Source organism: Phyllostomus discolor, chromosome X (genome assembly GCF_004126475.2).
Source record: "Phyllostomus discolor isolate MPI-MPIP mPhyDis1 chromosome X, mPhyDis1.pri.v3, whole genome shotgun sequence".
NCBI classification, from domain to species: Eukaryota; Metazoa; Chordata; class Mammalia; order Chiroptera; family Phyllostomidae; genus Phyllostomus; species Phyllostomus discolor.
In genome coordinates, this window is record NC_050198.1 from 32,849,135 (window position 1) to 32,873,411 (window position 24,277).

Sequence of the window (24,277 nt, forward strand, 5' to 3'; positions counted from 1 at the left end):
TAAAGTTCATAGAGGCATCTCCAAAGAAAGATGGTCTTTAAGTTGTAAATTGAAAGGATGGCAGGATCAGATTTGGCAAGTAGGAGGAGAAATGTCACTCTTGTAGACAAAACAACCTGAATAAAGGTGTAGAAGGGAGGAAAGGGCTACCAAGAAGATGAATTAGGTCAGATCAAAGCATTGGGACATAACAAGGAACCTAAGAAGACAGGTGACATAAACTGAAATAGTAAAATAAGAGTGTCTCTGTTGAACAGTCTTGAGCTTACCTGTGAAAATGGTGCCTGGTTCCTAAGGTAGAGCAGGCATGTACAAGGAAGACTAAGTATTTCTTGGTCATTCAGGAGTATGAGGATTACAGGGTCTGGGGGTGCTCTGTTATAGCTCAGGTTGTATGAGGCTTGAGGAACCTTAGCAGAAGATAACAGTGGGAAGAAAGGAGTCATTCTTTATGTATATGTGCTAAGACTTCTTATGAATGTTTCTCCTTCTAATATGTCTTTTTGATGATTTCCAAGCAGATAACCCCACTGGAGGATATTGGCAAGAACCATAATAACCTAAGTTTCGACTCAATATATGTCAAGGATATCTTCAGATACTTGAAGGAGAGAGAGGTGTGTAGGTAGCTGTGGTGATGGGCAATGCTTTCTAGTTCTCGTTTCCTTGTCACTCCATCCTTCAAATGCAAGTTGAAAGGGGAGCAACAGCTGGCATCTGTTGGTAGCTTACTATGAGTTAGACTTTGTGCTACAGGATTTATAGACATTATTTTTGTTTAATTCTCCCAATAATTTGAAGATGATAGGTATTATTATTATCCCCTTTTTAAAAAGATTTTATTTATTTTTAGAGAGGCAAAGGAAGAGAGAAAGAGAGGGAGAAACATCAGTGTGTGGTTGCCTCTCATGTTACCACCACTGGGGACCTGGCCCGCAACCCAGGCATGTGCCCTGACTGGGAATCGAACCTGCGATGCTTTGGTTCGCAGCCCGTGCTCAATCCACTGAGCTACGCCAGCCAGGGCAATATTATCTCCTTTTTTAGATGGGGGAAACTGCTCATAGCCACAGAACTAGTATGTGGTAGAGCTGTGATATGGACTAAAGTCTTATTACCTATAAGAACATAAGCCTGCACTTCTAATTGCTGAGGAGACAGCCTTAGACACAAAAATGGTCAAGTAGTCTTTTTCTGAGTAGCTGTTCTTGGAGATCTTTTCCTTTCTGTATGAAAGTTTTCTGCCATCATATGTAAAATCACACCCTTTGTTTCACCTCTCCAGTCTGGTGAAATTTTCTTCCTCCTTTGAAATCTGCCAATCTCCTTTACTACTAATATTCATTGACTAATATTCATACTACTAATATCCAAGTTTTTTTGTCTCCTGTCTCTTTCAACAGAACAGATGGGACCAATATTATCTGCCAACTGGAATTTTAGCAGGCCATGCAAAAGAAGGAAGATTAATATCTCATATTCCCTCTAGAGACATAGTGTTAGATTAACTGTCTCCAGAGCCCACATTTTTTCTAGTATACCTTAGAGGATGTAAGAGAAAACTTTGCTATACCAGAAGTGTGGGCCTTAGCTCAGCAGTATAGATTTCACTTGGGATTTTGTTAGAAAAGCAGAAATCTGGACCCACCACAGATCTTCTAAATTTAAATGTGAATTTTAAAGATATGCAAGTGGTACATACACATATTAAAGTTTGAGAAACATTGCTCTGCATAGCATGGTATTGTGCTTTTAGGTTGAATTGCAAAAAGGGGGCAAATGTTTTTGGTATTCATCTATAGTCATATGTGTGTTCCTGCCCATATTCCCCCTGACCTCCTTAGTATTCACTCTGACACTGGAATATCATGTGTGTCCATTTTCCAAGGATAAATGTAACTTGTCTGGAAAAGAATACTTTGATCTGCCTCTATCAGATACCAGCTGAAAATGAGTTAAACCTTGAAGAAGTTAATTATGTTAAATTACAATTTTTTTCTTGAGATGTTAGTTGCAAATATTTTTTTATAAGTTACAATTTTGGAACTACAAGAATTGTTTATTAACATTTCTTTCTTATGTCATCAGGAAAAGTTCATACTTAAAAAATACATGAGCTGTCAGAGTGACATCACCAGTAACATGAGGGCCATTCTTGTGAATTGGTTGGTGGCTGTGCAGGTAAGTCTGGCAACTCCTGTTTTAGGGAGTTGCTATTGTATTTATCAATTATTCATTTAGCATTGCCAGGTTCCAAACATGGTACAAATTTACTGGGTCTACAGAGCTGAATAAGCCATCTATTTCCTGCCCTTGGGAAACTTTTGATATAGGGGGCAAGGTAAGACATGCAGACAAGTAAGTGCAATGCAAAGTAGAATACACTTAAGTAAATATAAGAATGTTATAAATAAGATACTGTAAGAAACCAGTGAAAGGAGAGATTATTTCTAGAAAAAAAACGATGATGGCATGTTAGTTTAATCCTTCTTAGAATCTTGTAAAATTATATCTAGTGATTTGGGTAGTGGTCAGTAACAAAGTCTCAAATTCAGGTGGGATGGGTAATAGGAAGGACAGTGTAGCACGAAACATGGCAGTTAGCTGCTTGTCCAGGGTTAGTTATTGAGGGAATACGACTATGAATACTTAATTATCACTTTACACTAAGGAAAGATAGCCCAGAATAGTACCTAGCACATACCAAGGTGTCAATAAATAGTTTTTGAATTAATAGAATCGAATGGATTGCTATGGAGTTTGCACAGGAATATAAGGCATAGTCTATGCTCAGAAGAATGTTAGTATATAATTGGGGAGAAAAGGTAATATAGTCTAATATACTTTAAATGCCAGAGAAGTGGTTCAGGCTCACTTTGGAGTGACAGACAAGGGAAATGTGGTAGATTTGGACATCAGCAAAGCATGAAAATATCTTTCATCTTATGGGAATGATGAAGAGTAGTAAGTTAGATAAGAGTAGAATTTGGAGAGATCTTAAATAAATAAAATAGATTCCAAAGATTGCTGATCATTACCAAGCCAGAACAAGATTTCTAGTGGACTGATAGCAAACTTTGTTCTGATCAACATTTTTATTAGTGATATAGATGAGAACAGAGAATAGGAAGATCTACTCATCCCATTCATGGGTAATTGAAATTGGGAGTAGGGAGAGGGAATAAAAGGTTAAGAGATAAAATATGTTTATCAACTGGAATGATAAATGGGATCATTTTAATAAAAGCTATTATGTTTATCACACAAAGATTCACATTTATTATAGCAAAGTAAGAAATTATAATTACCTATGATCCCACAACCACTGTTAATGTGTGTGTATATTACCCCCCACTTTTAAAGTGGTGGTTATCCACTAGGGATGCACCTTTTGTGCACAGATCACAGAATCACAGATGCACAGGACACATCCCAGACTTATCAAATCAGAATTGTGGTGTATTGCTCAGGCACACATATTTTTATAAAGCTCCACAAGTGATGCTAATGTACACCTTTTGACAAAGAATCACAGTTGACTATTTTAGTATGTAGTTGTATGAAATTTTAACATTTGTTTTGAAATAATGGATTTATAATAAGGTACAGAAATAGTATAGAGAGGTCCTGTGTACCCTTTACCTTTCTCCCAATGATAACATTTTGCATAAATGTAATATAGTGTCACAATTGTCTACAGGCCTTATTTAAATTTCATCAGTTTTACATGCATGTGTGTGCGCATGGTCTATATAATTTGACCACACATGTAAATTTTATAAGCATCACCACCACCACCACAGTTAAGATAAAGAACTATTCCATCACTACAAGGATCCCTCATATTACCCTTTTATAACCACAGCCATGTCCGTCTTCTTACCTTCCTGTTTGGAAGCTAGTAATTTAGTCTCCACTTTTATGATTTTTTAATTTCATGAATGCTATATAAATGGAATCACATAATATGTAACCTTTTGAGATTGACTTCTATTACTCACCATAATTGCCTTAAGATTCATCCAAGTTGTTGTGTGCATCAATAGTTCATTCCTTTTTATTGCTGAGTAATATTCTATGGTATGGATGTACCACCTATTATTAAACCATCCACCCCACTGAAGGGCATTCATGTTTCCAGTTTTTGAGGCTCTGAAAAGTACTGCTATAAACATTCATGTACAGGTTTTTATGTGAGTATAAGTTTTTATTTCCAATATTTAATACCCAGGAGTGGGATTTCTGGGTGATATGATAAATGTACATTTAACTTAATGAGAAATTGCCACAGAATGACTGTACCATCTTTCATTCTCATGTAAGATGTTAGGAGAGTTCTAATTGCTCTGCATTCTTGCTGGTACTTGGTATTGTTAGTATTTGTTTTTCAGCTATTAAATTTTAGCTATCTAATAGGTAGCTGAAGAGGAATCTTGTCATAGATTTAATTTGCATCTCCTCAAGGGCTAATAATAAACATCATCCTTATTTGTCATCCATATATCCTCTTTGCTGAAGTTCCTAAGTATTTTATCCAGTTTCAAATCAAGTAGTTTATTTTATTCATGTCAAGTAGTGAGAATTTTTTACATATTCTGGATACAAATTCTTTGTTGGATGTTATTTACAAATATATCCTACCAGTCTGTGGCCTTTTCATCTCTTATCTCTGTCTTTTATAAAGCAAAAGTTTTTAATTTTGATAGTCTAGTTTTTCAATGTTTTCTTTATGGATTGTGCCTTTTGTGTCATGTCTAAGAACTCTTTGACTAAACCTAGGTCATAAATATTTTCTCCTATATTTTATCTAAAAGTTTTATAGTTTTAAAATTAAATCTATAATCCCTTCTAAGTTTTGTATAAGGTATAAAGATTTTGAGGTCAAAGTTCATCTTTTGCATATGGAGGTCCAATTGCTCTAACACCATTTGTGGAAAAATACATTTTCTTCACTAAATTCATTTCGTGCCTTTGCCCCAAATCAGTTGGCCTTATTTGTGTGGGTCCATTTCTGTACTTATTTCTGTGCTCTATTCTTTTCCATTGACTTCTGTGTCTATCTTTTTGCCAATATCACAGTCTTTATTTCTGCAGTTTTATAATATTGTGATTCTTAAAAGTAGGTAGCATGACTCTTTCAACTTTATTCTGTCTTTTTTCAAAATTGTTTTAGCTTTTCTAATTTATTTGCCTTTTTATATAAATTTTAGAATCAGTTTGGCAATATCCACAAAAACAATCCTGCTGAGTTTGATTGGAATTGAGTTACGTTTTGCGCAGAAAAGAGTTAACATAATGGACCTAATACTGCTGTCCTTAGACAGGCCTGTTTGCAAAGTTGGCCCTTGGCTGGCATCTGGGAACTTGACTGGTAAACAGTTCTCTATACTGCTATAAAACCCTTTCTTAATTATAACTGTACTTAAACTGTGCAGACAATGTGGTTTATTCTAAATACCTGCTTTTCTTTTGGGAGTCTGGAATTTTGGTACACCCTAAGCAAAGAGTGTTTACGTGACCAACTCCCAATAAAATCTTAGGCATTGAGTTATTAACGAGCTCCCCTGTAGACAACACTTTACATATATTGTCACATCTCATTGCTGGAGGAATCAAGTGCACCCTAAATGACTCTACTAGGTCAGGGCTCTTAGAAGCTTGGTTTTAGTTTTTGACCAACTTTGCCTATACTTTTTTTCCCCTTTGCTGATACTGCTTTGTATCTTTTGCTATAATAAATAGTAGCCACGAATATGACTATACTCATGGTCCTGTGAGTCCACCTAGGAATGTGCTCTTGGAGACCCCCCAACACACATCTATAGGTGGGAGTTGAAAAGAATTGATAATATTTTCTATGTTGAATCTTCCAAACCATGAATGTATTATGCCTCATTTATTTAGTTAGAATTTTTTTTTTTACCATACAGATCATGTACATGTTTTGTTAGATTTATACCAAAATATCAGTTTCTTGGAGCTATTGTAAATGGTAGTTTTTAAAATTTAGGTTTCCAGATTTACACTACTGTTATGAAATATTGATATTTGTGTTTTGACCTTGTATTATATGACCTCACGAAAGCCTAAAAGCTGTATTCTTAGGGTTTTTTTTAGAATACCAAGGAGTAACAAACTTTATTTTAGAAAATAGACTTTAGAAATATTTTAGAACTGATTTTTAAATTGAGTCAAAAGACCTAGAATCAACAAACTATTATAAATAGCCAACAGTAAATTAAAATAAATTGTTTTTAAAAGCATATGATTTTCATTTCTTGAAGTTATCTGTGTAGACAATTATATTATTTTAAATGGACACAGTTTTATTTCTTTCCAATACGCATGCTGTTAATTTCCTTTTTGTGTTTTATTGCATTGTGTAGGACTTCCATTATGATGTTGAATAGGAGCAGTAAGAGTGCACAGTCTTGTGTTATTCCTAACCTTAGGAAGAAAGCAATTAGTCTTTCACAATTAGTATGATCTTAATGTAGAGTTTTCTTTTTAAATTAATTAAGTTATTTTCAGAGAGAGGAGAAGGGAGGAAGAAAGAGAGGGAGAGAAACATCAACATGTGGCCACCTCTCATACGCATTCAACTGGGGGACCTGGCCTGTAACCCAGGCATGTGCCCTGACTGGGAATTGAACTGGTGACCCCTTGGTCCACAGGCTGGCACTCAGTCCACTGAGCCACACCAGCCAGGGCTTAATGTTGAATTTTTGTAGATACCCTTGATCAGGTTGATAAAGTTACTTTCCATTCCTAGTTTGTTGATGTATATTTATCATAAATGATGAATTTTTCTTATATCTATTGATATGACTTTTTTGTTTAAGACTATTAATATGGTGGATTACATTGACTAATTTTCAAATATTGAAGCAGCCTCATATTCCTAGAATAAACATCACTTGGCCCTGGTATATTATTCTTTTTACATACTGTTGCATTTTATGTGCTAATATTTTGTTGAAGATTTTTGCATCTATATTTCTGATGGATGTTGGCCTATAGGTCTGTAGTGGAGGTTTTTTTTGTGTGTGTACTGTCTTTGTCTTTTTTTAAAGATTGTATTTATTTATTTTTAGAGAGGGGAAGGGAGGGGGAGAGAGAGAGAGAGAGAGAGAGAGAGAGAGAGAGAGAGGGAGAGAGGGAGAGAGAGAGAGAGAGAGGGAGAGAGAGGGAGAGAGAGAGAGAAACATCAATGTGCCCTTGCTGGGGGCCGTGGCCTGCAACCCAGGCATGTGCCCTGACTGGGAATGGAACCTGCAATGCTTTGGTTCGCAGCCTGTGCTCAATCCACTGAGCTACGCCAGCCAGGTCTTTGTCTTTTTTTGGTATGAAAATGATACTGCCTTCATAAAATAATTTGGAAAATTATCCCAGATTATTTTTTAGAATTCTATATGTACAATTGATATTATTTATTCTTTAAATGTTTGATAAAATTTGCAAATGAAACCATCTGGGCCTGAAGCTTTTTTCTTTTCCCTGAATTTAACTAAAAATATAATTTCTTTAAGAGTTAAAAGATTATTCAAGTTATCTATTTCATTTCAGATGACTTTTGGTGGTTTGTGATTTTCAAAGAATTGGTCCATTTCAACTTAAGTTGTTGAATTTATGTGCATAGAGTTGTTTATAGTATTTCCTGTATTATTTACTCTTTCATTCCTGATATTTGGTGATGTGTGTCTTTTCTCTTTTTGTTTATCAGTCTTGCTAGAAGTTTATCAATTATATTGATTTTTCCCCAAATAACCAGTGTTTGGTTTGATTAATTTTCTCTATATTCTGTTTTCAGTTTTATTGCTATCTGCTTTAATTTTATAGTGTTCTTTCCTCTTGCTTTGAGTTTAATTTGCTTTCTTTTTCTTGTTTCTTAAGGTAGAAGCTTAGATTATTGATTTCAGACCTTTTTTCATAATATAAGCATTTAAAGCTATCAATTTTTCTCTAAGCACTGCTTTATGTGCATGTTATAAATTTGGGGGAACTTCCTCTTTAATTCATGGACTGTTTAGAACTTTGTTGTTTAATTTACAAGTGTTTGGAATTTTAACCATTATTTTTCTGTTATTGATTTCTAGTTTAATCCCATTGTGGTAAAAGAAACCACTTATGTATGGTTTTCATTCTTTAAAAAATTTAAAAGATTTATTACACAAGAAATGGCCTGTCTTGGGGAATATTCCCTGTGTACTTGAGAAGAATGTGTATTCCACTGCTGTTGGGTGGAGCATTCTACATCAGTTGGATTCAGTTGGTTGATGATGTTTAATTTCTTCATTATCTTTGCTGATTTTCTGTGTACTAATTCTCACAAAAGAAGAATGCTGACATTTTCAACTATAAGTGTGAATTTGTCTATTTCTCTTTCCAATTTTGTCATTTTTTTGCATTGTATATCTTGAAAACCAGTTATTAGGAACACGAGTGGGGACTCAAAAAAAAAAAACAAAACAAAAACCCTGTAATTATCTTCTGGTGGCCAGGCCTCTTGTAGTACAGCCTTCCCTTGCTAGGTGAGTTTTCTATGAACCCATCTGCATCAGTGTACCAGTTGGCATTGTTGTGAGAGGCTGCATTTGGCTTCAGTGAATTTTTTTGAAGACTCTTTCAGTGTGTTTGCCCTTTTCATGATGGATGATTTATGAGTGCACTTGCCCACACTGCTTTGAGTGTTTAGCAGTTTTTGTCCAAACATGGCATGACCCCCCTGCCTCACCCTCCCTCTTCATCTGAAATCACCTCAAGTGGCTTTTGTTTTGTTTCCCTGGATGAAAAAAGTCCTCAAAGGGAAATGTTTTGCTGGTATGGAAAAGGTGAGAAGCAAAAAAAACAACACTAAGAAGCATCAAAATCAAGGAGTTCAAAAACTGTTTTGAGCAGTGGAAAAAAAGTCTCGATAGCAATATTGTATCAAATGGGGAGTACTTGGCAGCTGAGGGTTAAACATATAAGAATAAATACATAAGTTTTATAAATAAATTCTGATTTACTTTGGGTCCCCCCCCTTGTACACATTTAAGATTGTTATATCCTCTTTATAGTGTTTTGTGACTTGCCTTTTTTCTCCTGTAGCAATGTTCATGTAATTGTGAACATATTCTAGTTAAGTTGGCATATTTTTGCATCAGTTTTATTGACTACATAGTATTCTGTTCTTCAACTGTCATCATTTACTCAACCCCATGTTGGATATTTAGGTTATTTCCAAATTTTCCACTTAAAGATATCCCTGTAGTGAACATGCATACATTTGCATTCTTCATAACTGTATTCTTTATTTTCTGGAATAAGCTACTAAGAATAGAAGTATTAGATCAAAACAATGTACATTTAAAATTTTTGTACATGTAGGCAACTGTCCCTTGGAAGTGTCATTTCTATTTGTACTTTTACCAGTACTTAATGAAAGTGATTATTTTCTCATAATCTTACCAACATGGGATGTTATATTTTTTGCCATCTGCTAAGTGAAAAATTTTAATGTGTTATTTTGGGTTGATGTACAGGGGCATTGGCATTTTAATTAGTCAAGTCTATTCTTTCATTTATGGTTTTAATTTTTTCTTAGAAAAGTCTTCTTCATAATAATATAAAGCTTTCTCTGAATTTTTCTTGAACATTTTTTCTTTTTTAAAATATATTTTATTGATTATGCTATTATAGTTGTCCCATTTTTTCTCCCCTTAATTATCCTCCACTCTGTACCTCCCATTCTAGTAGCATTCCCCCACCTTAGTTTATGTCCATGGGTCATACATATATAAGACCTTTGATTCTCCATTTCCCATACTATTCTTTTTAAAATATATTTTATTCATTATGCTATTATAGTTTTCCCAGTTTTTCCCCTTTTATCCCCTCTCCACCCTGTACCCTCCAACCCTCTAGCATTCCCCCCCTTAGTTCATGTCCATGGATTGTATATATAAATTCTTTGAGTTCTCTGTTTCCTATACCATTTTTATCTCTTCCCCATTGATTTTATGACTATCAATTATGCTTCTTCTTCCCTGTATCTTTCCCCCCTCCATTCCTCCCTTCCCCCTCCCCACTGAAACCCCTCCATGTGATGTCCATTTCTCTGATTCTGTTCCTGTTCTAGATGTTGGCTTAGCTTTTGTTTTCATTGTTTTTTCTTTTCTTTTAGGTCTATTTACTGATAGTTGTGAGTTTGTTGTCATTTTCCTGTTCATATTTTTTATCTTCTTTTTCTTACATAAGTCCCTAAGATAAGGGACTTATCCCTTAGGTAAATCTCACTGGGAACATTTCATATCATAAGGGCTTGGTGATGATGAACTCCTTTAACTTGACCTTATCTGGGAAGTACTTTATCTGCCCTTCCAGTCTAAATGAAAGCTTTGCTGGAAAGAGTAATCTTGGATGTAGGTCCCTGCCTTTCATCACTTTGAATATTCCCTTCCAGCCACTTCTTGCTTGCAAGGTTTCTTTTGAGAAATCATCTAGTATTCTAATGGGCACCCTTTTGTAGGTAACTGTCTCCTTTCCTCTTGCTGCCTTTAAGATTCTCTCTTTAACTTTAATCTTGGGTAACTTAATGATGATGTGCCTTGTTGTGTTCCTCTTTGGGCTCAACTTCTTTGGGATTCTCTGGGCTTCCTGGACTTCCTGGAAGTCTATTTCCTTTGCCATACTGGGGAAGTTTTCCTTCATTATTTGTCCAAATAAGTTTTCAATTTCTTGCTGTTGTTCTTCTCCTTCTGGCAACCCTATAATTCAGATACTGGAACATTTCAGGTTGTCCCAGAGGTTCCAAAGTATATTTTCATGTTTTTGAATTCTTGTTTCTTCATTCTGTTCTAGTTAGATGTTTATTTCTCCCTTTTGTTCTAAATCATTGATTTAAGTCCTGGTTTCCTTCCTGTCACCGCTGGCTCCCTGAATATTTTGCTTTATTTCATTTTCGGTGTTGTTCATTTGTTTTGTCATTTTTTGACCAAGCTCTATCAGTTCTGTGAGCATTTTGATTACCAGGGCTTTGAACTCTCTATCAGATAGGTTGGTTATCTCTTCATCGCTTACTTCTCTTTCTGAGGTTTTGTTCTGTTCTTTCATTTGGGCCATATTTCTTTGTCTCGGCACACTTCTTAAGTTGTAAGTGAGTGGGACCTTAGGTATTCACCAGGGCAGGGAAGCCCTCCTTGCTGCACTGTGGTGCTGCCTGTGGGGGAGGGGCCAGAGAGGGAACAATGCAGCTTGCCTGCTCAGCTCTAGCCCATTTTCTAACAAACTCTTTTGTGAGACTGGGAGTTTCTCCCACCACAGCAACTGCCTAGTCCACAGTCAACTCTGAGTGTCAGTTTCCTATTCTCCCAGCCCCACCCACGTGGTCTGCCACCTCGCTGTGGGGCCTTACTGGTCTGGTTGTTCTGTTTGACTGTTTCTTTAATTCCTTGGTAGAAAGAGTTCCATGCAGTTGATTTTCTGGCACTTCTGGTTGTTTATTGGTTTTAGATTGGTTGTAATCATCATTTTGGTTGTGCAAGGAAGTGAATGACTTCTATCTATGCCTCCATCTTGGCCAAAATTCCTCTTCTTGAACATTTATAGCTTCATGTTCACATTTAAATCTTTATCTGGAATTTATTTTGGTTTTGATATCAGCATCTATATACCTTTCTCCAATGTTTATCTAGTTCTTCTGATATCAGTTATTGTTTTTCATTATCCACTGGTTTGAAATGACATTTTTAATTACATATATATGGGTTTGTTTATGGTCTTTCCAATTATGTTCTTTGGTATGTCTATTCTAACATCAGTAGTATGCTGTTTTTATTATTATAGCTTTGAAATATATTTATTGCCTATTTACTCATCTTTTATAAAATATTCATGGTTCTTACACATTAAATTCTTCTAGGTGAGCTATAGAATAATTTGGTCAACTCTTCAAAAAAAAGCCCATTGAGATTAATTCTGGGAGAATCCACAGATTTTGTAATATTGAACTTTGTAAGCCATTTAGGTTATGTTCGTTTAGTTACCATGTCTTCTTTTACAATTTTAAGTTTTAAGATTCTCTTCATATTGACTCACTTACTTAAAAAGGTATTTCTTGGATATTGGGTAAGTTTTTTTTTTAATGTTGTTAGTGTTATCTTTTTTCCTTTAAATTTTATATTTATTGCCAGTATATTGAGAAAGCAGTTGATTTTTAAAATTTATTTTGTATTCAACTACCTTTCTGAACTTAGGCATGGTTTACTTAATTTACTCTTAGATTTGATGTGTTTATACTTTTATTTAGGATTTTTGCTTCTATATTCACAAATGTAATTCTTATACAAATGTGATGGAGGGCGATGTTTTTAAAAAAGATTTTATTGATCTATTTTTAGAGACAGGGGAAGGGAGGGAGAAAGAGATGGAGAGAAATATCCATGCGTGGTTGCCTCTTGCACAACCCTCACTGGGGACCCATCCTGCAACCCAGGCATGTGCCTTGCATGTGCCCTGACTGGGAATTGAAATGGCGACCCTTTGGTTTGTAGGCTGGCACTGAATCCACTAAGCCACACCAGTCAGGGCAGAGGGTGCTGTTTTTGTTAAGTTTGGTACCAGGACTACTCTAGCTTATTAACATAATCAGGAAGTTTGTTTTTCTACAGTACTAAGTTTAAGGCAGGATTTTTATTTTATTTATTTTTAAAAGATTTTATTTATTTTTATAGAGAGTGGAATGGAAGGAGAGAGGGAGAGAAACATCAATGTATGGTTGCCTCTTGTGCTCCCCCAACTGGGGACCTGGCCTGCAACCCTGGCCCTGACTGGGAATTGAACCCATGATTCTTTGGTTTGTAGGCTGGTGCTCAATCCACTGAGCTACACCAGCCAGGGCAACATAGGAATTTTATTTTCCTTGAAGAACTTTCTCATGAACGCATTGATACATGATGCTATTTATGTGTGTCTTTCTTTAATAACTTTTTCTAATAATGTTGATGGTCATTGATGTACTAAGGTTTTTGTCTTCTTCTTGAGTCATTTTTGTAGTTTATGTTTTCCTAAAAATAATTTCATGGATATTTTCAGTTGTTATCATAGATTGTGTATGGTATTATTTTATTATCCTTTATAATTATTTTTCTCATTCAGAATGTTGCATTTACATACTCTCTTTCCTCACAAAATATTTGTTCAGTCTTGTGGTCAAAGAACCAGCTCATGGATAAATGTATAAGTGTTTCTTTTAAAAATTTATTTCACTAACATCTGCTTTCATCTTTATTTTTTATTTAGATTTATTTTGTTGTTTTTCTCTAGATTCTTGAAATGATTGGTTAGCCTATTTTAATTATTTCTCATGTCATAATAAAAGCTCCAAAGCTCTACATTTTCTCCTAAGTAACCAGTTCTGAGTACATCCCATTAGTTTTGAAAGAAAGTGTTGTAGTTATCTTCTTTTCTTCACAATCAACTGCAATTGCAATTTTTTACTTCCTTTTTGACCCAGGTTTTTTTTTTTTTTTTTTTTTTAAGAATAGTGCTGTCCTGGCTGGTGTGGCTCAGTGGATTGAGAGCCATCCTGAGAACCAAAGGGTTGGTGGTTCAATTCCCAGTCAGGGCACATGCCTATGTTGCAGGCTGGGTCCCTGGTTTGGGGTGCATGAAAGGCAACCACACATTGATGTTTCTTTCCTTCTCTTTCTCCCTTCCTTCCTCTCTCTCTGAAAATAAATAAAATTTAAGAAAAGAATAGTGCTTATCATTTTTTCAAGTGCTTTGCTTTTCATTGGTTATTTGGTTTTTCCTTTTATTACCAATTTTTAGATTTATTGTATTGTGTATTGAGAATGTGACCTGAATGATGATTTTTGCTCTTCTTAAGTTGAGGTTTTATTCATGGCTTTAGACATAATGGGTTTTTATGAATGACTCACTGATGTTTGAAGAAAATATGTATTCTCTATAGGTACAAAGATCATTATGTCAATTAATTTTGGCTTAATTATTATATAATTTATATGCTAATTTATTTTTTCTGCTTAACTTATCAAAGTCTGAGAGCAATGTCGGAACCACCCATAATTATTGTTGTTTAGTTGATTCTCCTGGCAATTCTTCACCCCCTTCATCTCACCTTAACCCCTCTGCCCCATACACTTTTTAAAACTACAAAGTGAACAGATGTTATAGTATGTGTGTGTATTCATATATATTTGTGTGTGTGTGCATGTGTTTGTATAAAATCAACAACCCTTTTCCTCTATTCTTATTCCTCAGAAGTAGCAACTGTAGTTTAGAGTGTATCCTTTTAGATATCTTTTTGTGTGTCTTATCACTTTTATTAATATTTGACTATCCTTTCTTTAAAAATCTTAAATTATATGAGTAATACATAAAGGCCTACACATGCATACATATATGCACATATAAAATATAGCTTTGTAATGAGTGTGGGTTTTATGATATTTTTCTTATATGCATAGGTCATACTTTGTACATTGCTCTACGACTTGCTCTTTTCTCTTAAGAATAAGTCTTAGTAATCTTTCCTTTTGAATATAGATCTACCTCATTCTTTTATACTGTTGTGTAATATTCTATTATATAGATATAGTCATTATTTAGTTAACCAATCCCTTAGGTTAATCTGATCTATTAATTTCCTCTCAAGTAAAAGGTGATTATTCATATACTTTTAGTTTATTTCTTCTATTTTTAGTTAAAATAATCTAGACTTTTAGATCTAGACTCTACCTAACATATAGAAAAAAACACAGGGAAGCTGCCAAATTGAGGAGACAAAGAAATATGGCCTAAATGAAAGAACAGAACAAAACCCCAGAAAAAGAACTAAATGAAACAGAGATAGCCATCCTATCAGATGCAGAGTCAAAATACTGGTGATCAAGATGCCCAAAGAATTCATTGAGTATGGCAACAATATAAAGGAAGAACTGAAGTTTACATTAAGTGAAATAAAGAGAAATCTACAGGGAACCAACAAGGGAAGGGAAAGAAGTGGGGATTCAAATCAATGATTTGGAACATAAGGAAGAGGTAAACATTCAACCAGAACAGAAAGAATAAACAAGAATTTAAAAAAAAAAATGAGGATAGTATAAGAAGATTCTGGGACATCTCCAAATGTGCCAACATCCGAATCATAGGGATGCCAGAAGGAGAAGAGGAAGAGCAAGAACTTGAAAACTTATTTGAAAAAATAATGAAAGAAAACTCCCCTAATTTGGGAAAGGAAATAGACATACAAGTCCAGGAAGCACAGAGTGTCCCACACAAATTTGACCCAAAGAGGACCACACCAAAATGCATCATAATTAAAATGCCAAAGGTTAAGGATAAAGAGAGAATCTTAAAAGCAGCAAGAGAAAAGCAGATAGTTATCCACAAAGGAGTTCCTATAAGACTACTGGCTGCTTTCTCAAAAGAAGCTTTGCAGGCAAGAAGAAACTGGCAAGAAGTATTCAAATTGATGAAAAGCAAGGACCTATAACCAAGATTAGTCTATCCAGCAAAGCTATCATTTGGAATGGAAGGGTAGATAAAGTGCTTCCCAGGCAAGGTAAAGCTAAAGGAGTTCATCATCACCAAGCCATTATTACATGAAATATTAAAGGGACTTATTTAAGAAAAAGAAGAAGACTAAAACTATGAACAATAAAATGGTGATAAACACATATCTATCAACTATTGAATCTATAAAAACCACAACAACAACTGAACAAACAACCAGAACAGTAACAGAATCATAAGTATGGAGACCATTTGGAGGGTAATCAGCTGGGAAGGGAAGGGGGAAAATGGGGGAAACAGTGCAGGGTTTAAAAAGCATAATTGGTAGGTACAAACTAGACAGGGTGATGTTAAGAATAGTATAGGAAATGGAGAAGCCAAAGAACTGACATGCCATAATCCATGGACATGAACTAAGGGCAAGGATTGCTGGAGGGAAGGGGGATATGGGGCATAGAAGGGCAAGGGGGAACATTGGGACAACTGTAATAATATTATCAATAAAACATACTTTAAAAAAGACAAGGTAATTACCCTGGATTATGCAAGTGGGCCCAATGTAATCACAGGAGTCCTCAAATGCAGCAGAGGGAGTCAGAAAGTGATGTAGTGTGAGAAAGACTTGGCTGGCCATTGTTGTCTTTGAAGATGGAATGGACCCCAAACCAAGGAGTGCAAGAATCTTCTAGAAGCTAGAAAAAAGACTCTTCATTAGAACTTCCACAATGAAACACATCCCTGCTAACACCTTGATTTTCTTTAGTCCAGTGAGTCTTATTTTGAACTTCTGAACTCCAGATCTGTGAGATAATGAATTTGTATTGTCTTTAGCCACTAGCATGTAATACTTTATTACAGCAACAATAGGAAACTAATGAAGGCAGATTTCTGAGAGTATCCAAGGCCATAATCCAGCAACAACAGGGACAGCTTATTAGTGTTTTTGTTATTCAGAAACTTAATGTATCTATTGACAAACCAATATTTTCAACCTTCTGATAATTATTCATGTATGCTAATATCCATTTCTCCAAAGCTTTTTATTGACCTACATACATTGTGGTCAGCTAGGTTCCAGTCAGTAAGAGTAGCCTATACAAAGGAGTCCCAATGACACATGTGAAACTTTCAGGGAGGGTGATTACTACTCAACATAAGGAAAACTTTTCTGTTAAAACTACTCAAGATGAGATCAAGCTGTATTTGGAGGTTTTATGACAGGAACTGAACAACTATTCAGTGGAGACATTAAAGAAAGGGTTCAAGCATTGATTGATGTGTTGGGATTCTAGATTTTATTCTTCTCATACTCTTAAGAACCTAAGGAGTTCTGAGGGAAAAGCATCAGAATTGGGTAGGACCCATGCATACAGTGTAAACTTTGGCTATACATTGCCTCCAGCCAAAGAAAAAACAGGTACTGAAATCCAGCTTACGCTGTTTGCCAAGCCCTGCATTCTGGCTGTGGGGTTACTATGCCCTGAGATGGGGTCACCTTTTGCTAATTCGTATACAGGTATTGTGCACCTTCAGGGCTGCATTCACCCAGAGAAGGTACCTTTTTTCTAATTTTCACAAAACTGCTATATAGGCCAGCAGTACTGTGGGGCTACTTAAAAAAAAAAAATCTTTATTGTATTTTTTTCCATTACGATTTAGTCCTCTTATATCTCCCTCTCCTCAGCATTCACCACACCATTGTCATGTCCATGAATTCTTTTTCTTTTTTGCTCAATCCCTCCACCCTCTGGGACTACTTTTGTAGGAGATTGTTTCTTGGAATTGGTGAAGGCAAGACAAGGATATATAAAAGAAGGAAAGGAGGGTTGTGCTATTAATTCATTCATTTCATTCTGGCTTCTTCAGCCCCTCAGCTTACTTCCAAATGGTGCTATTGGTACTTGTTACAAATCTATACATTCTAATGGCTTAACTAGTTGGGAAGAGATAGTAATGAATGAATAAACTAATAAGTAAGCAAACAAATCTCTGTATTTCAGAGCTAAATAAACATGATCTCTTTTGGGAATTCACTGTATAAGGTAGTAGCAAATGGGGAAAACAAGAATCTAAGTATGTATTAGAGATCAAGGAGAGAGGATGTGTTCCCTCAAGGTGTTCATAGAGAAGGCAGAGCCTCTCTCTATGATTTGTAAGACTGATCACTTACCTCAATGTAGGGATAGAAAATACCAGGGTTCTCAAAGGCACAGGAGATATAGTCAGGCACCTACCTAAAGTTGTTCAAGCACTCAGAGAAGAAACTCAGCTGGCTAGTTTTGGTATCTCTGTTGTCCTCAGTGCTGCAGACCAGGTTGTTAGATTTATCTGTATGTGATTTTGAAGCTGGACAATATGCAGATATTTGCCCTGTTTGTGTATTCTTCCAGATTACCTTTAAGGTGAGTCATGAGACCCTCTACTTGGCAGTGAAGCTGGTGGATCACTACCTTATGAAGGTAATGTGCAAGAAAGACAAACTACAACTTCTTGGTTCTACTGCTTTTATGATTGCAGCAAAATTTGAGGTAAGCCTGAGTCCATAGGACCTGAACACTAATCAATGAGATTTCTATCCAAGTCATGTACATACATATGCCTATGCATGTGTATATGAGTATGTACATATGTGTATGTATATACATTATATGCATGCATATGTATACATATCTATACACACATATATGTTTGCATATATTTGTACCTCAGTCTGTATACAAATAATTATTTCTACCAATTTTTTGTCTGTCTTCCCCAGGAGGAAAGCTGGTGTTGGGTGGCAGTAGTGTTGTATTTGTTTTCTGGCATCAACCAGATTCTTCCATTTTCTCTAAGATTCATGTATGTGGGCATGTGCCTAATTCAATGGCTCGTTCTTTTTAAAGCTTCCTTTTGGTCTAAGATTCTTTGCCCCCAGCTCTTTTATCCTTCCACCAACTCCATCTCCATCTAGTAGAATCTTGAACTGCATATAAAAGAAAGAATTTCCAAACCTGGGTACTGGAGATATTTAAGAGAAAATGACCTGGTAGTGAGTCCAGGTGAAATGTCATTTTTGAAGTGTCAGTATAAAAGCAAGTAGCCTGACTTTCCTTCTTAGCCATAATCCATCTAATTTCTCTGATTCTTTCCTCTTCTTTAGTTGCTAAATGATCTTGTTCAACTCCCATTTTTCCTTCAGATTAGCTAGTTGTACTGGCTTAGGGTTTAGGAGCAGAGAGGTAATAGCCACTTTTATTGGATTCAAAGAACTTTAGAATTGTGGGATTGTTTTTGTGTTCTGTCCACTTCCTCCTTCCTTTGCTCATTCACCCCTCACCTACATCTGGCAGTACCTCCCCCGCTTTCCCCAACCCTCTCTCCTTTGCTCCACATTTCCCTCCTTCTTCCCCTCCCTCTCTTGCTGCCCTTTCCCTCACTTCACTTCTGCCCTCTATCACTTCTGCCCTCACTTCACTTATGCCTTCACTCTTGAGCAATTTTTCTCCAACTTCCTATTAATCCATCCCTTGATCCCTCCATCCCTACTTTGTGTACTCAGTCAGTCTATATTGGACTCCCTCCCTCTATGGCGTTTTCCTTCCCATTCTGGCTCCCCTCTTACTTACTCCCTTAACTGCTCACTTGCTCCCTTATTCCATTCCCTGCTCCATCCTTCCCTTGCTCACTAGTTTCTTTCCTCCCTCTCTTCCTCCCATTTTTGTTACATCCCTCATTCCTGTGTCTCCTTTCCTGCCACCTTCCCACTCTCACTTCTTCCTTCAATCAGTCACACTCTATGCTACTCCCTCCCATCAACTGCCCCTCCCTCCCTCTCCCCCTTTCTTTGCTAACTCTCTCCCCTTCAGCCCTCCCTCTCCCCCTCTCTCTCTTGTTTGCCCCTTCCTCCCCCACCTTGCTTCTATTGTGCCTTGCTCCCTCCCCCTCCTTGGCTTCCCCTTTCTCTGGCTCCTTCCTCCTCTTTTCTGCTAATTCCTTCTCTCCCCTTCTCTTTTGCCCCTTCCTTTCTGGTGGAGAACCCTCACTCCCTATTCTCCTACTTCCCTTGCTCTCTCTCACTCTTCCCTCTCCCTCCCTTGCTCTCTCCCTCATTGTTTCCCTCTCTGGCTCACTTTGTTCCCTACCCTGTTGATCCCTTGCTCCCCCTCCTCCTTGCTTACTCTTTGCTCCATCTCTGATAGCCCCCTCTTGCTTGCTTCCTTGCTTATTTCCTCCCACCTACTCTCACTTGCTCCCTTCCATTGTCCTTTCCTCCCTTTCTCCCTAGCCTCCTTTGACCCTCTTTCCCTTCCACTTCCCTCATGCCTTCCCTTGCTTTCTTGCTCATTTCCTGCACTACCCACTCAGTCACTCCCTGGTTCATTCCCTTGTTTTCCTTCCCTCTCCTTCCTTCTTCTTCTCTCTCTATCTACTACCTCCCCTTCCTCTTCTCCCTTTCCCTACGTAGGGCCTTTTTTATGTTTTGAGCAAGTACTTTATGCCTCAGCCTCAAGGGTGTTAAAAAAGCAGCTGGGGTCCCTAGAGAGCAGGAGGGAGGAGGAGAGTAGGAGAGGGCACTACTCAGCAAATCTTGGAACCAGGAACATGCCTTTTTTGGTTGCCAGAATGAAGGGCCTACACTAAGTGTTCTGGAAAAGGGGTGTCTTCCCCTCACAGGGTTGAGTACAGAAAGACTTTCACATGGGGAGGTATAGAAATGGTATAAGAAAAGAAAGGAAGGAGCCAGTGAGTAGAGCAATGAAAGGGAGAGTTTCTTGGCCTGGTCTTACCACTAGGTTGTTGAGTTACTTTTTCTCTCTGGGTATCAATTTCCTAAAATTGGTCTAAAAAAACAGAGGGTTGGTCCAGTTTGTGATCTGAAACTAGACAGAAAAGTTTAGGAGCAAGGGTGGGGTTGGTAGGCAGATACATCTAGAGAAAGGGTACAGTGGTCTTTCTGCCTCCCAGTCCACTCCCCAAAACCAAGGTTCAGTCTGCAGAGGCCAGGACATGAGAAGGTGCTCCCAGATAGGGTACTTCTCACCATTGGGTTGGTCTAGATCTTCCCAGTCTAGCCATCATGCACATCTTCCCACTCCCTGTATTCCTCAGTCTTGGCTTAGGCTCCCTCTGTGCCTGCCTGCTTCTCTCTCACTGCCTGTTACCCCAGTGCAGCACTCTCCTAAGCATTCATATTTTTTCCCTTAGACTAGGACACATAGTGAGGACTTATTTTCTATCTCTAGTTCCCATTTTCGTGGTCTCTTTCCTTCCCTTAGAGCAGGCCTTAGATGTCCCATTCCTGCCTCATACCCATTAGAAGATAAATCAGTGATCCCAGTCTTTGTGCCATATTATGTGCTTCCAACACTGTAACAATCCATCCCTAGAGGCCCCATCATTTCTCCAGTGGTGCAGTTTTGAGGCAGATCTCTCCTGTTTATCTCATTTTGTTTTTTTAGATGGGCCACTCAAATCAACCAGAAGTTGGCTCTCAGAGCTGACCTGAAGGTTTATTCCAAGAAATGTTATTGCCTACTATGCTTCCCCCCTCCCTCTCTGCCTTTCATGTCCAAGCAGAGGGAAGTGGGCTGTCTTGGTCTGGCTATGGCTGCCTCTCCTCTCCACCTGTAGGAGTCCTGCCCACCTGGTCTGGATGAGTTCCTATACATCTGTAATGATGCTTATCAGCGAGATGAGATGCTTGCCATGGAAATCAGCATCCTGAAAACCCTTGAATTTGATATCAACATTCCTGTTGCCTATCATTTTCTGCGCAGATATTCTGTGGTAAGAGAGAGGAGTCACATCTCCATTTTCCCTGCTGGGTTTGTCTTCTCCATAGCCAGAGTGCCTACCTGAGTAGTAGGGATAGGGAAAGGGACAACTGGGGACAGAGAAATTTCCTCTTCAATCCACCCTCCTAGACTGGCAATCTTTATGAAGTATAAGAGAAAGAAAATTGGAGGCTTGCACAATGTGCCTATAAAGTTTTGAGGCAAGGGCAAAGTAGGAGAGGGAGAGAAGATTCTTTTTAAAAAATTTTAATAATATTTTTATTTAACCTAAAGTATCATTTTTACATGTGACAAAAACACCAAACACTGAAATATTTTGCATCATTTAATTTAAATATTTGATATCTGTTGCATATTTTCTACTTATAGGACATGTCAATTAGAATGTTAAATTGTTATTGGAAATAATATTTAGATTTTATATTGAAACAGTAGATTCCTATATCTAAGTGCTTCAAACATATTCAAAGTTTTCCAAAAACTGAACTGAATATTAGTTTAATATAATTATATTTATTATTTCAATTAAGTTAAAAGAAAATCAGGAAGGGACATGTGAAGAGTTTGGGGGAGATGCTGGTAAACTTTTCTTCCTTTACCTGAGTATTGATTACAGGGGAAGTCACTTTATAATTATTCATTGTATTCTACAAATGGGTGTTGTGTACTTTTTCTCTCTCTGTGTGTATTATAGGTTATAATTTTTTTAAAGACACAAACAAGAAAGGGGAAGGAGTTCTTTTGAAACATGAAATACCTCAGGGTAAAACCAGGTGCAAAGTTACAGTTAGAGGGCTTTGGCTCTTGAAAGGATGACATCTACAGAGAGAGTAGATGTGACAAACCACAGTCACACTTGGTAATTTGGTTAAAATCCCTAAAAGTGGTGAATTCCACTGCTGATTTCAGAATCCACCCCCCTTAAGATTCTGTGCTTTTAGGGGTAGGGTGTCTCAGTGTGAATCATGAAGGTAGGAGAGCCATTGTTTAGGCAGAGAGACATTTAGGCTTGAGGTAAGATAACTGGAGAGAGTGGGTGCAGGGGGTCTTCTGCTTGGTGCTGGTTTTCTGAGTTGCTTGCTGAACTGGTTTCCTTGCTCCCTTTAGTGTTTCCATGTCAACATGAATACATTGCTGTTATCCCGCTTCATCTGTGAGATGACCCTACAGGAATATGACTATATCCAGGAAAGGGCTTCCAAGCTAGCTGCTGGTTCCTTCCTCCTGGCCCTCTACATGAAGAATCTTGGACACTTGGTAAACACTTGCCTAGAGACACATGGTAGGGATTCAGAAGCACAGGATCAGCTCAAGAGGAAGGTGTAAATTTAGGCTATGGAAGATTCGGTATCAAAACTGCTGTGAACCCACAGTGATTAAATCTTTAACATCTTGACTTCTTAGGGTCTTGGCTGTCTAAAGGGCTTCTACAGCAATTTTTTGCAGTATTTAATTCCACTTTTCTTAGTCATAGTACCCTTTGTTCCAAAGAAAGCTTACCTGAAGTCTGATATTACAAAACAGACTAATATGAAATTATTTTGGTTGCAGCAGGGGTGGGGTAGCCCTACTTCCTACCTGACCCCAATCCACCTCTTTCCCTTGCAGTCCCTTCAGCCAGGTTACCCTCTGAGGGAGCTTGTTGGAACAGGGTTTGAAAAGCACTGACCCAGAGAATGGAGTAGTGAAAGCATCTGTCCATGTGTATAACAGGGAACTTACAGGTATACTATATGTTCTTCTCTGAAGAGGAAAGCCCCCAGACTCTTTCCCTAGTACAATAAAACTCATATTTGCTGTTTTCTCAATTTCATGAAAAATTATGGAAAGCAACTTCAGAAAATTATTAATTTTTACTTATGTGTAACATCCAATCCAAGTGGAAAGAGTGTGCTTGCAAATGAGCATACTCTTCCCAACCACTCATAAACCTTTCAACTTAGAAATCCTAGAGCCACTACCGGTGGGAATAATAATGGAAGAGATGTGGAGGTAATAATAAAAGAATGTGATGTATTGGGGGGTAAATAAGACATTTCTTATGGATAGTGCAGAGGCTATATGAATAGGTAATGGTGAAACATGAGGCCAGAATTGCAGGATGTGGTCAGATTGTAAGAGACCTTTGATGTCATGCTGAGAGACCCATTTTCTACTAAGGCACTGGAAGTTTTTAGGCAGAAGCATGATATACCCTTACATGTGTGTTTTGGAAAAACTGGTATAGCAGTATGGAAGGTATACTAGATGATAGTGTAAAAGTGGCAACATTGGCCAGTAAGTTTTTGTAATAGTCAAGGTGAAGCATTGGGGCCTGAACTGATGCAATGACAGTGGGACCATTAATCTTATTTAGCACATCAAATATAATGTGTTAGTGCATGTTACTCCCCTGCTCAGCATGCCAATGACTGCCCGTGGCAGTGGTTTTCAAACAGTATTCAGTAGAGCCCTGGGATTCCTGTAGAAGTGTCAGAGGCCATTATAAAATAAATGGATTCAAATTGGTGGGCTTCTTAACCCTTACTCCCAATTCCAGGTAAGATATTTTTTAAAAGGGTATTTGGGAAAATAGTTTATGATACTTTTAGAAAAATCACTGCATTATACAATAAATCTTCCTTTTTCTACCTGTGGAGCTGCCACTTGACTTTCAACATTTATTCTAGTTGTTCCTTCTATGAAGCTTTCTGTGACTATCCTGGCCAAAATTCATGGGTCTTTCTGCCCTGTGCCTCCAGTGCCCCATGCTCACTTCCATAATAGGACTTCTGACTCATTTTGTAGTTTTCTGTGTGCATGTCTGTCTCCCTCATTAAACTACAGATTCCTCAAGTACAGGAGCTTTACTCATCTTTATATTCTCAGCATCCTATATAGGACTTGGTAGTATTATTAATCCTAGCTAGCATTATGTGGGCACTTAGTATGTGCTAGACTGTGTTCCATGTGCTTTGTATATATTAACTCATTTAATCTTA

The 24,277-nt window shown here is 37.3% G+C and overlaps 1 protein-coding gene across 3 annotated transcripts in view; it reads left to right on the plus strand.

Moving 5' to 3' along the window:
- The window catches only part of CCNB3 (cyclin B3), a 71,127-nt gene that overhangs the window by 45,640 nt on the left and 1,210 nt on the right, over positions 1-24,277 (plus strand). For 2 of the 3 annotated variants that reach the window (XM_036016425.1, XM_036016426.1), the window contains exons 6-10: positions 519-617; positions 2,089-2,181; positions 17,910-18,047; positions 21,133-21,288; positions 22,404-22,553. In XM_036016425.1, coding sequence (XP_035872318.1) covers positions 519-617; positions 2,089-2,181; positions 17,910-18,047; positions 21,133-21,288; positions 22,404-22,553 — 636 coding nt within the window. The remainder of the gene's footprint in view (positions 1-518; positions 618-2,088; positions 2,182-17,909; positions 18,048-21,132; positions 21,289-22,403; positions 22,554-24,277) is intronic. The other variant, XM_028523219.2, reaches the window with a different exon arrangement.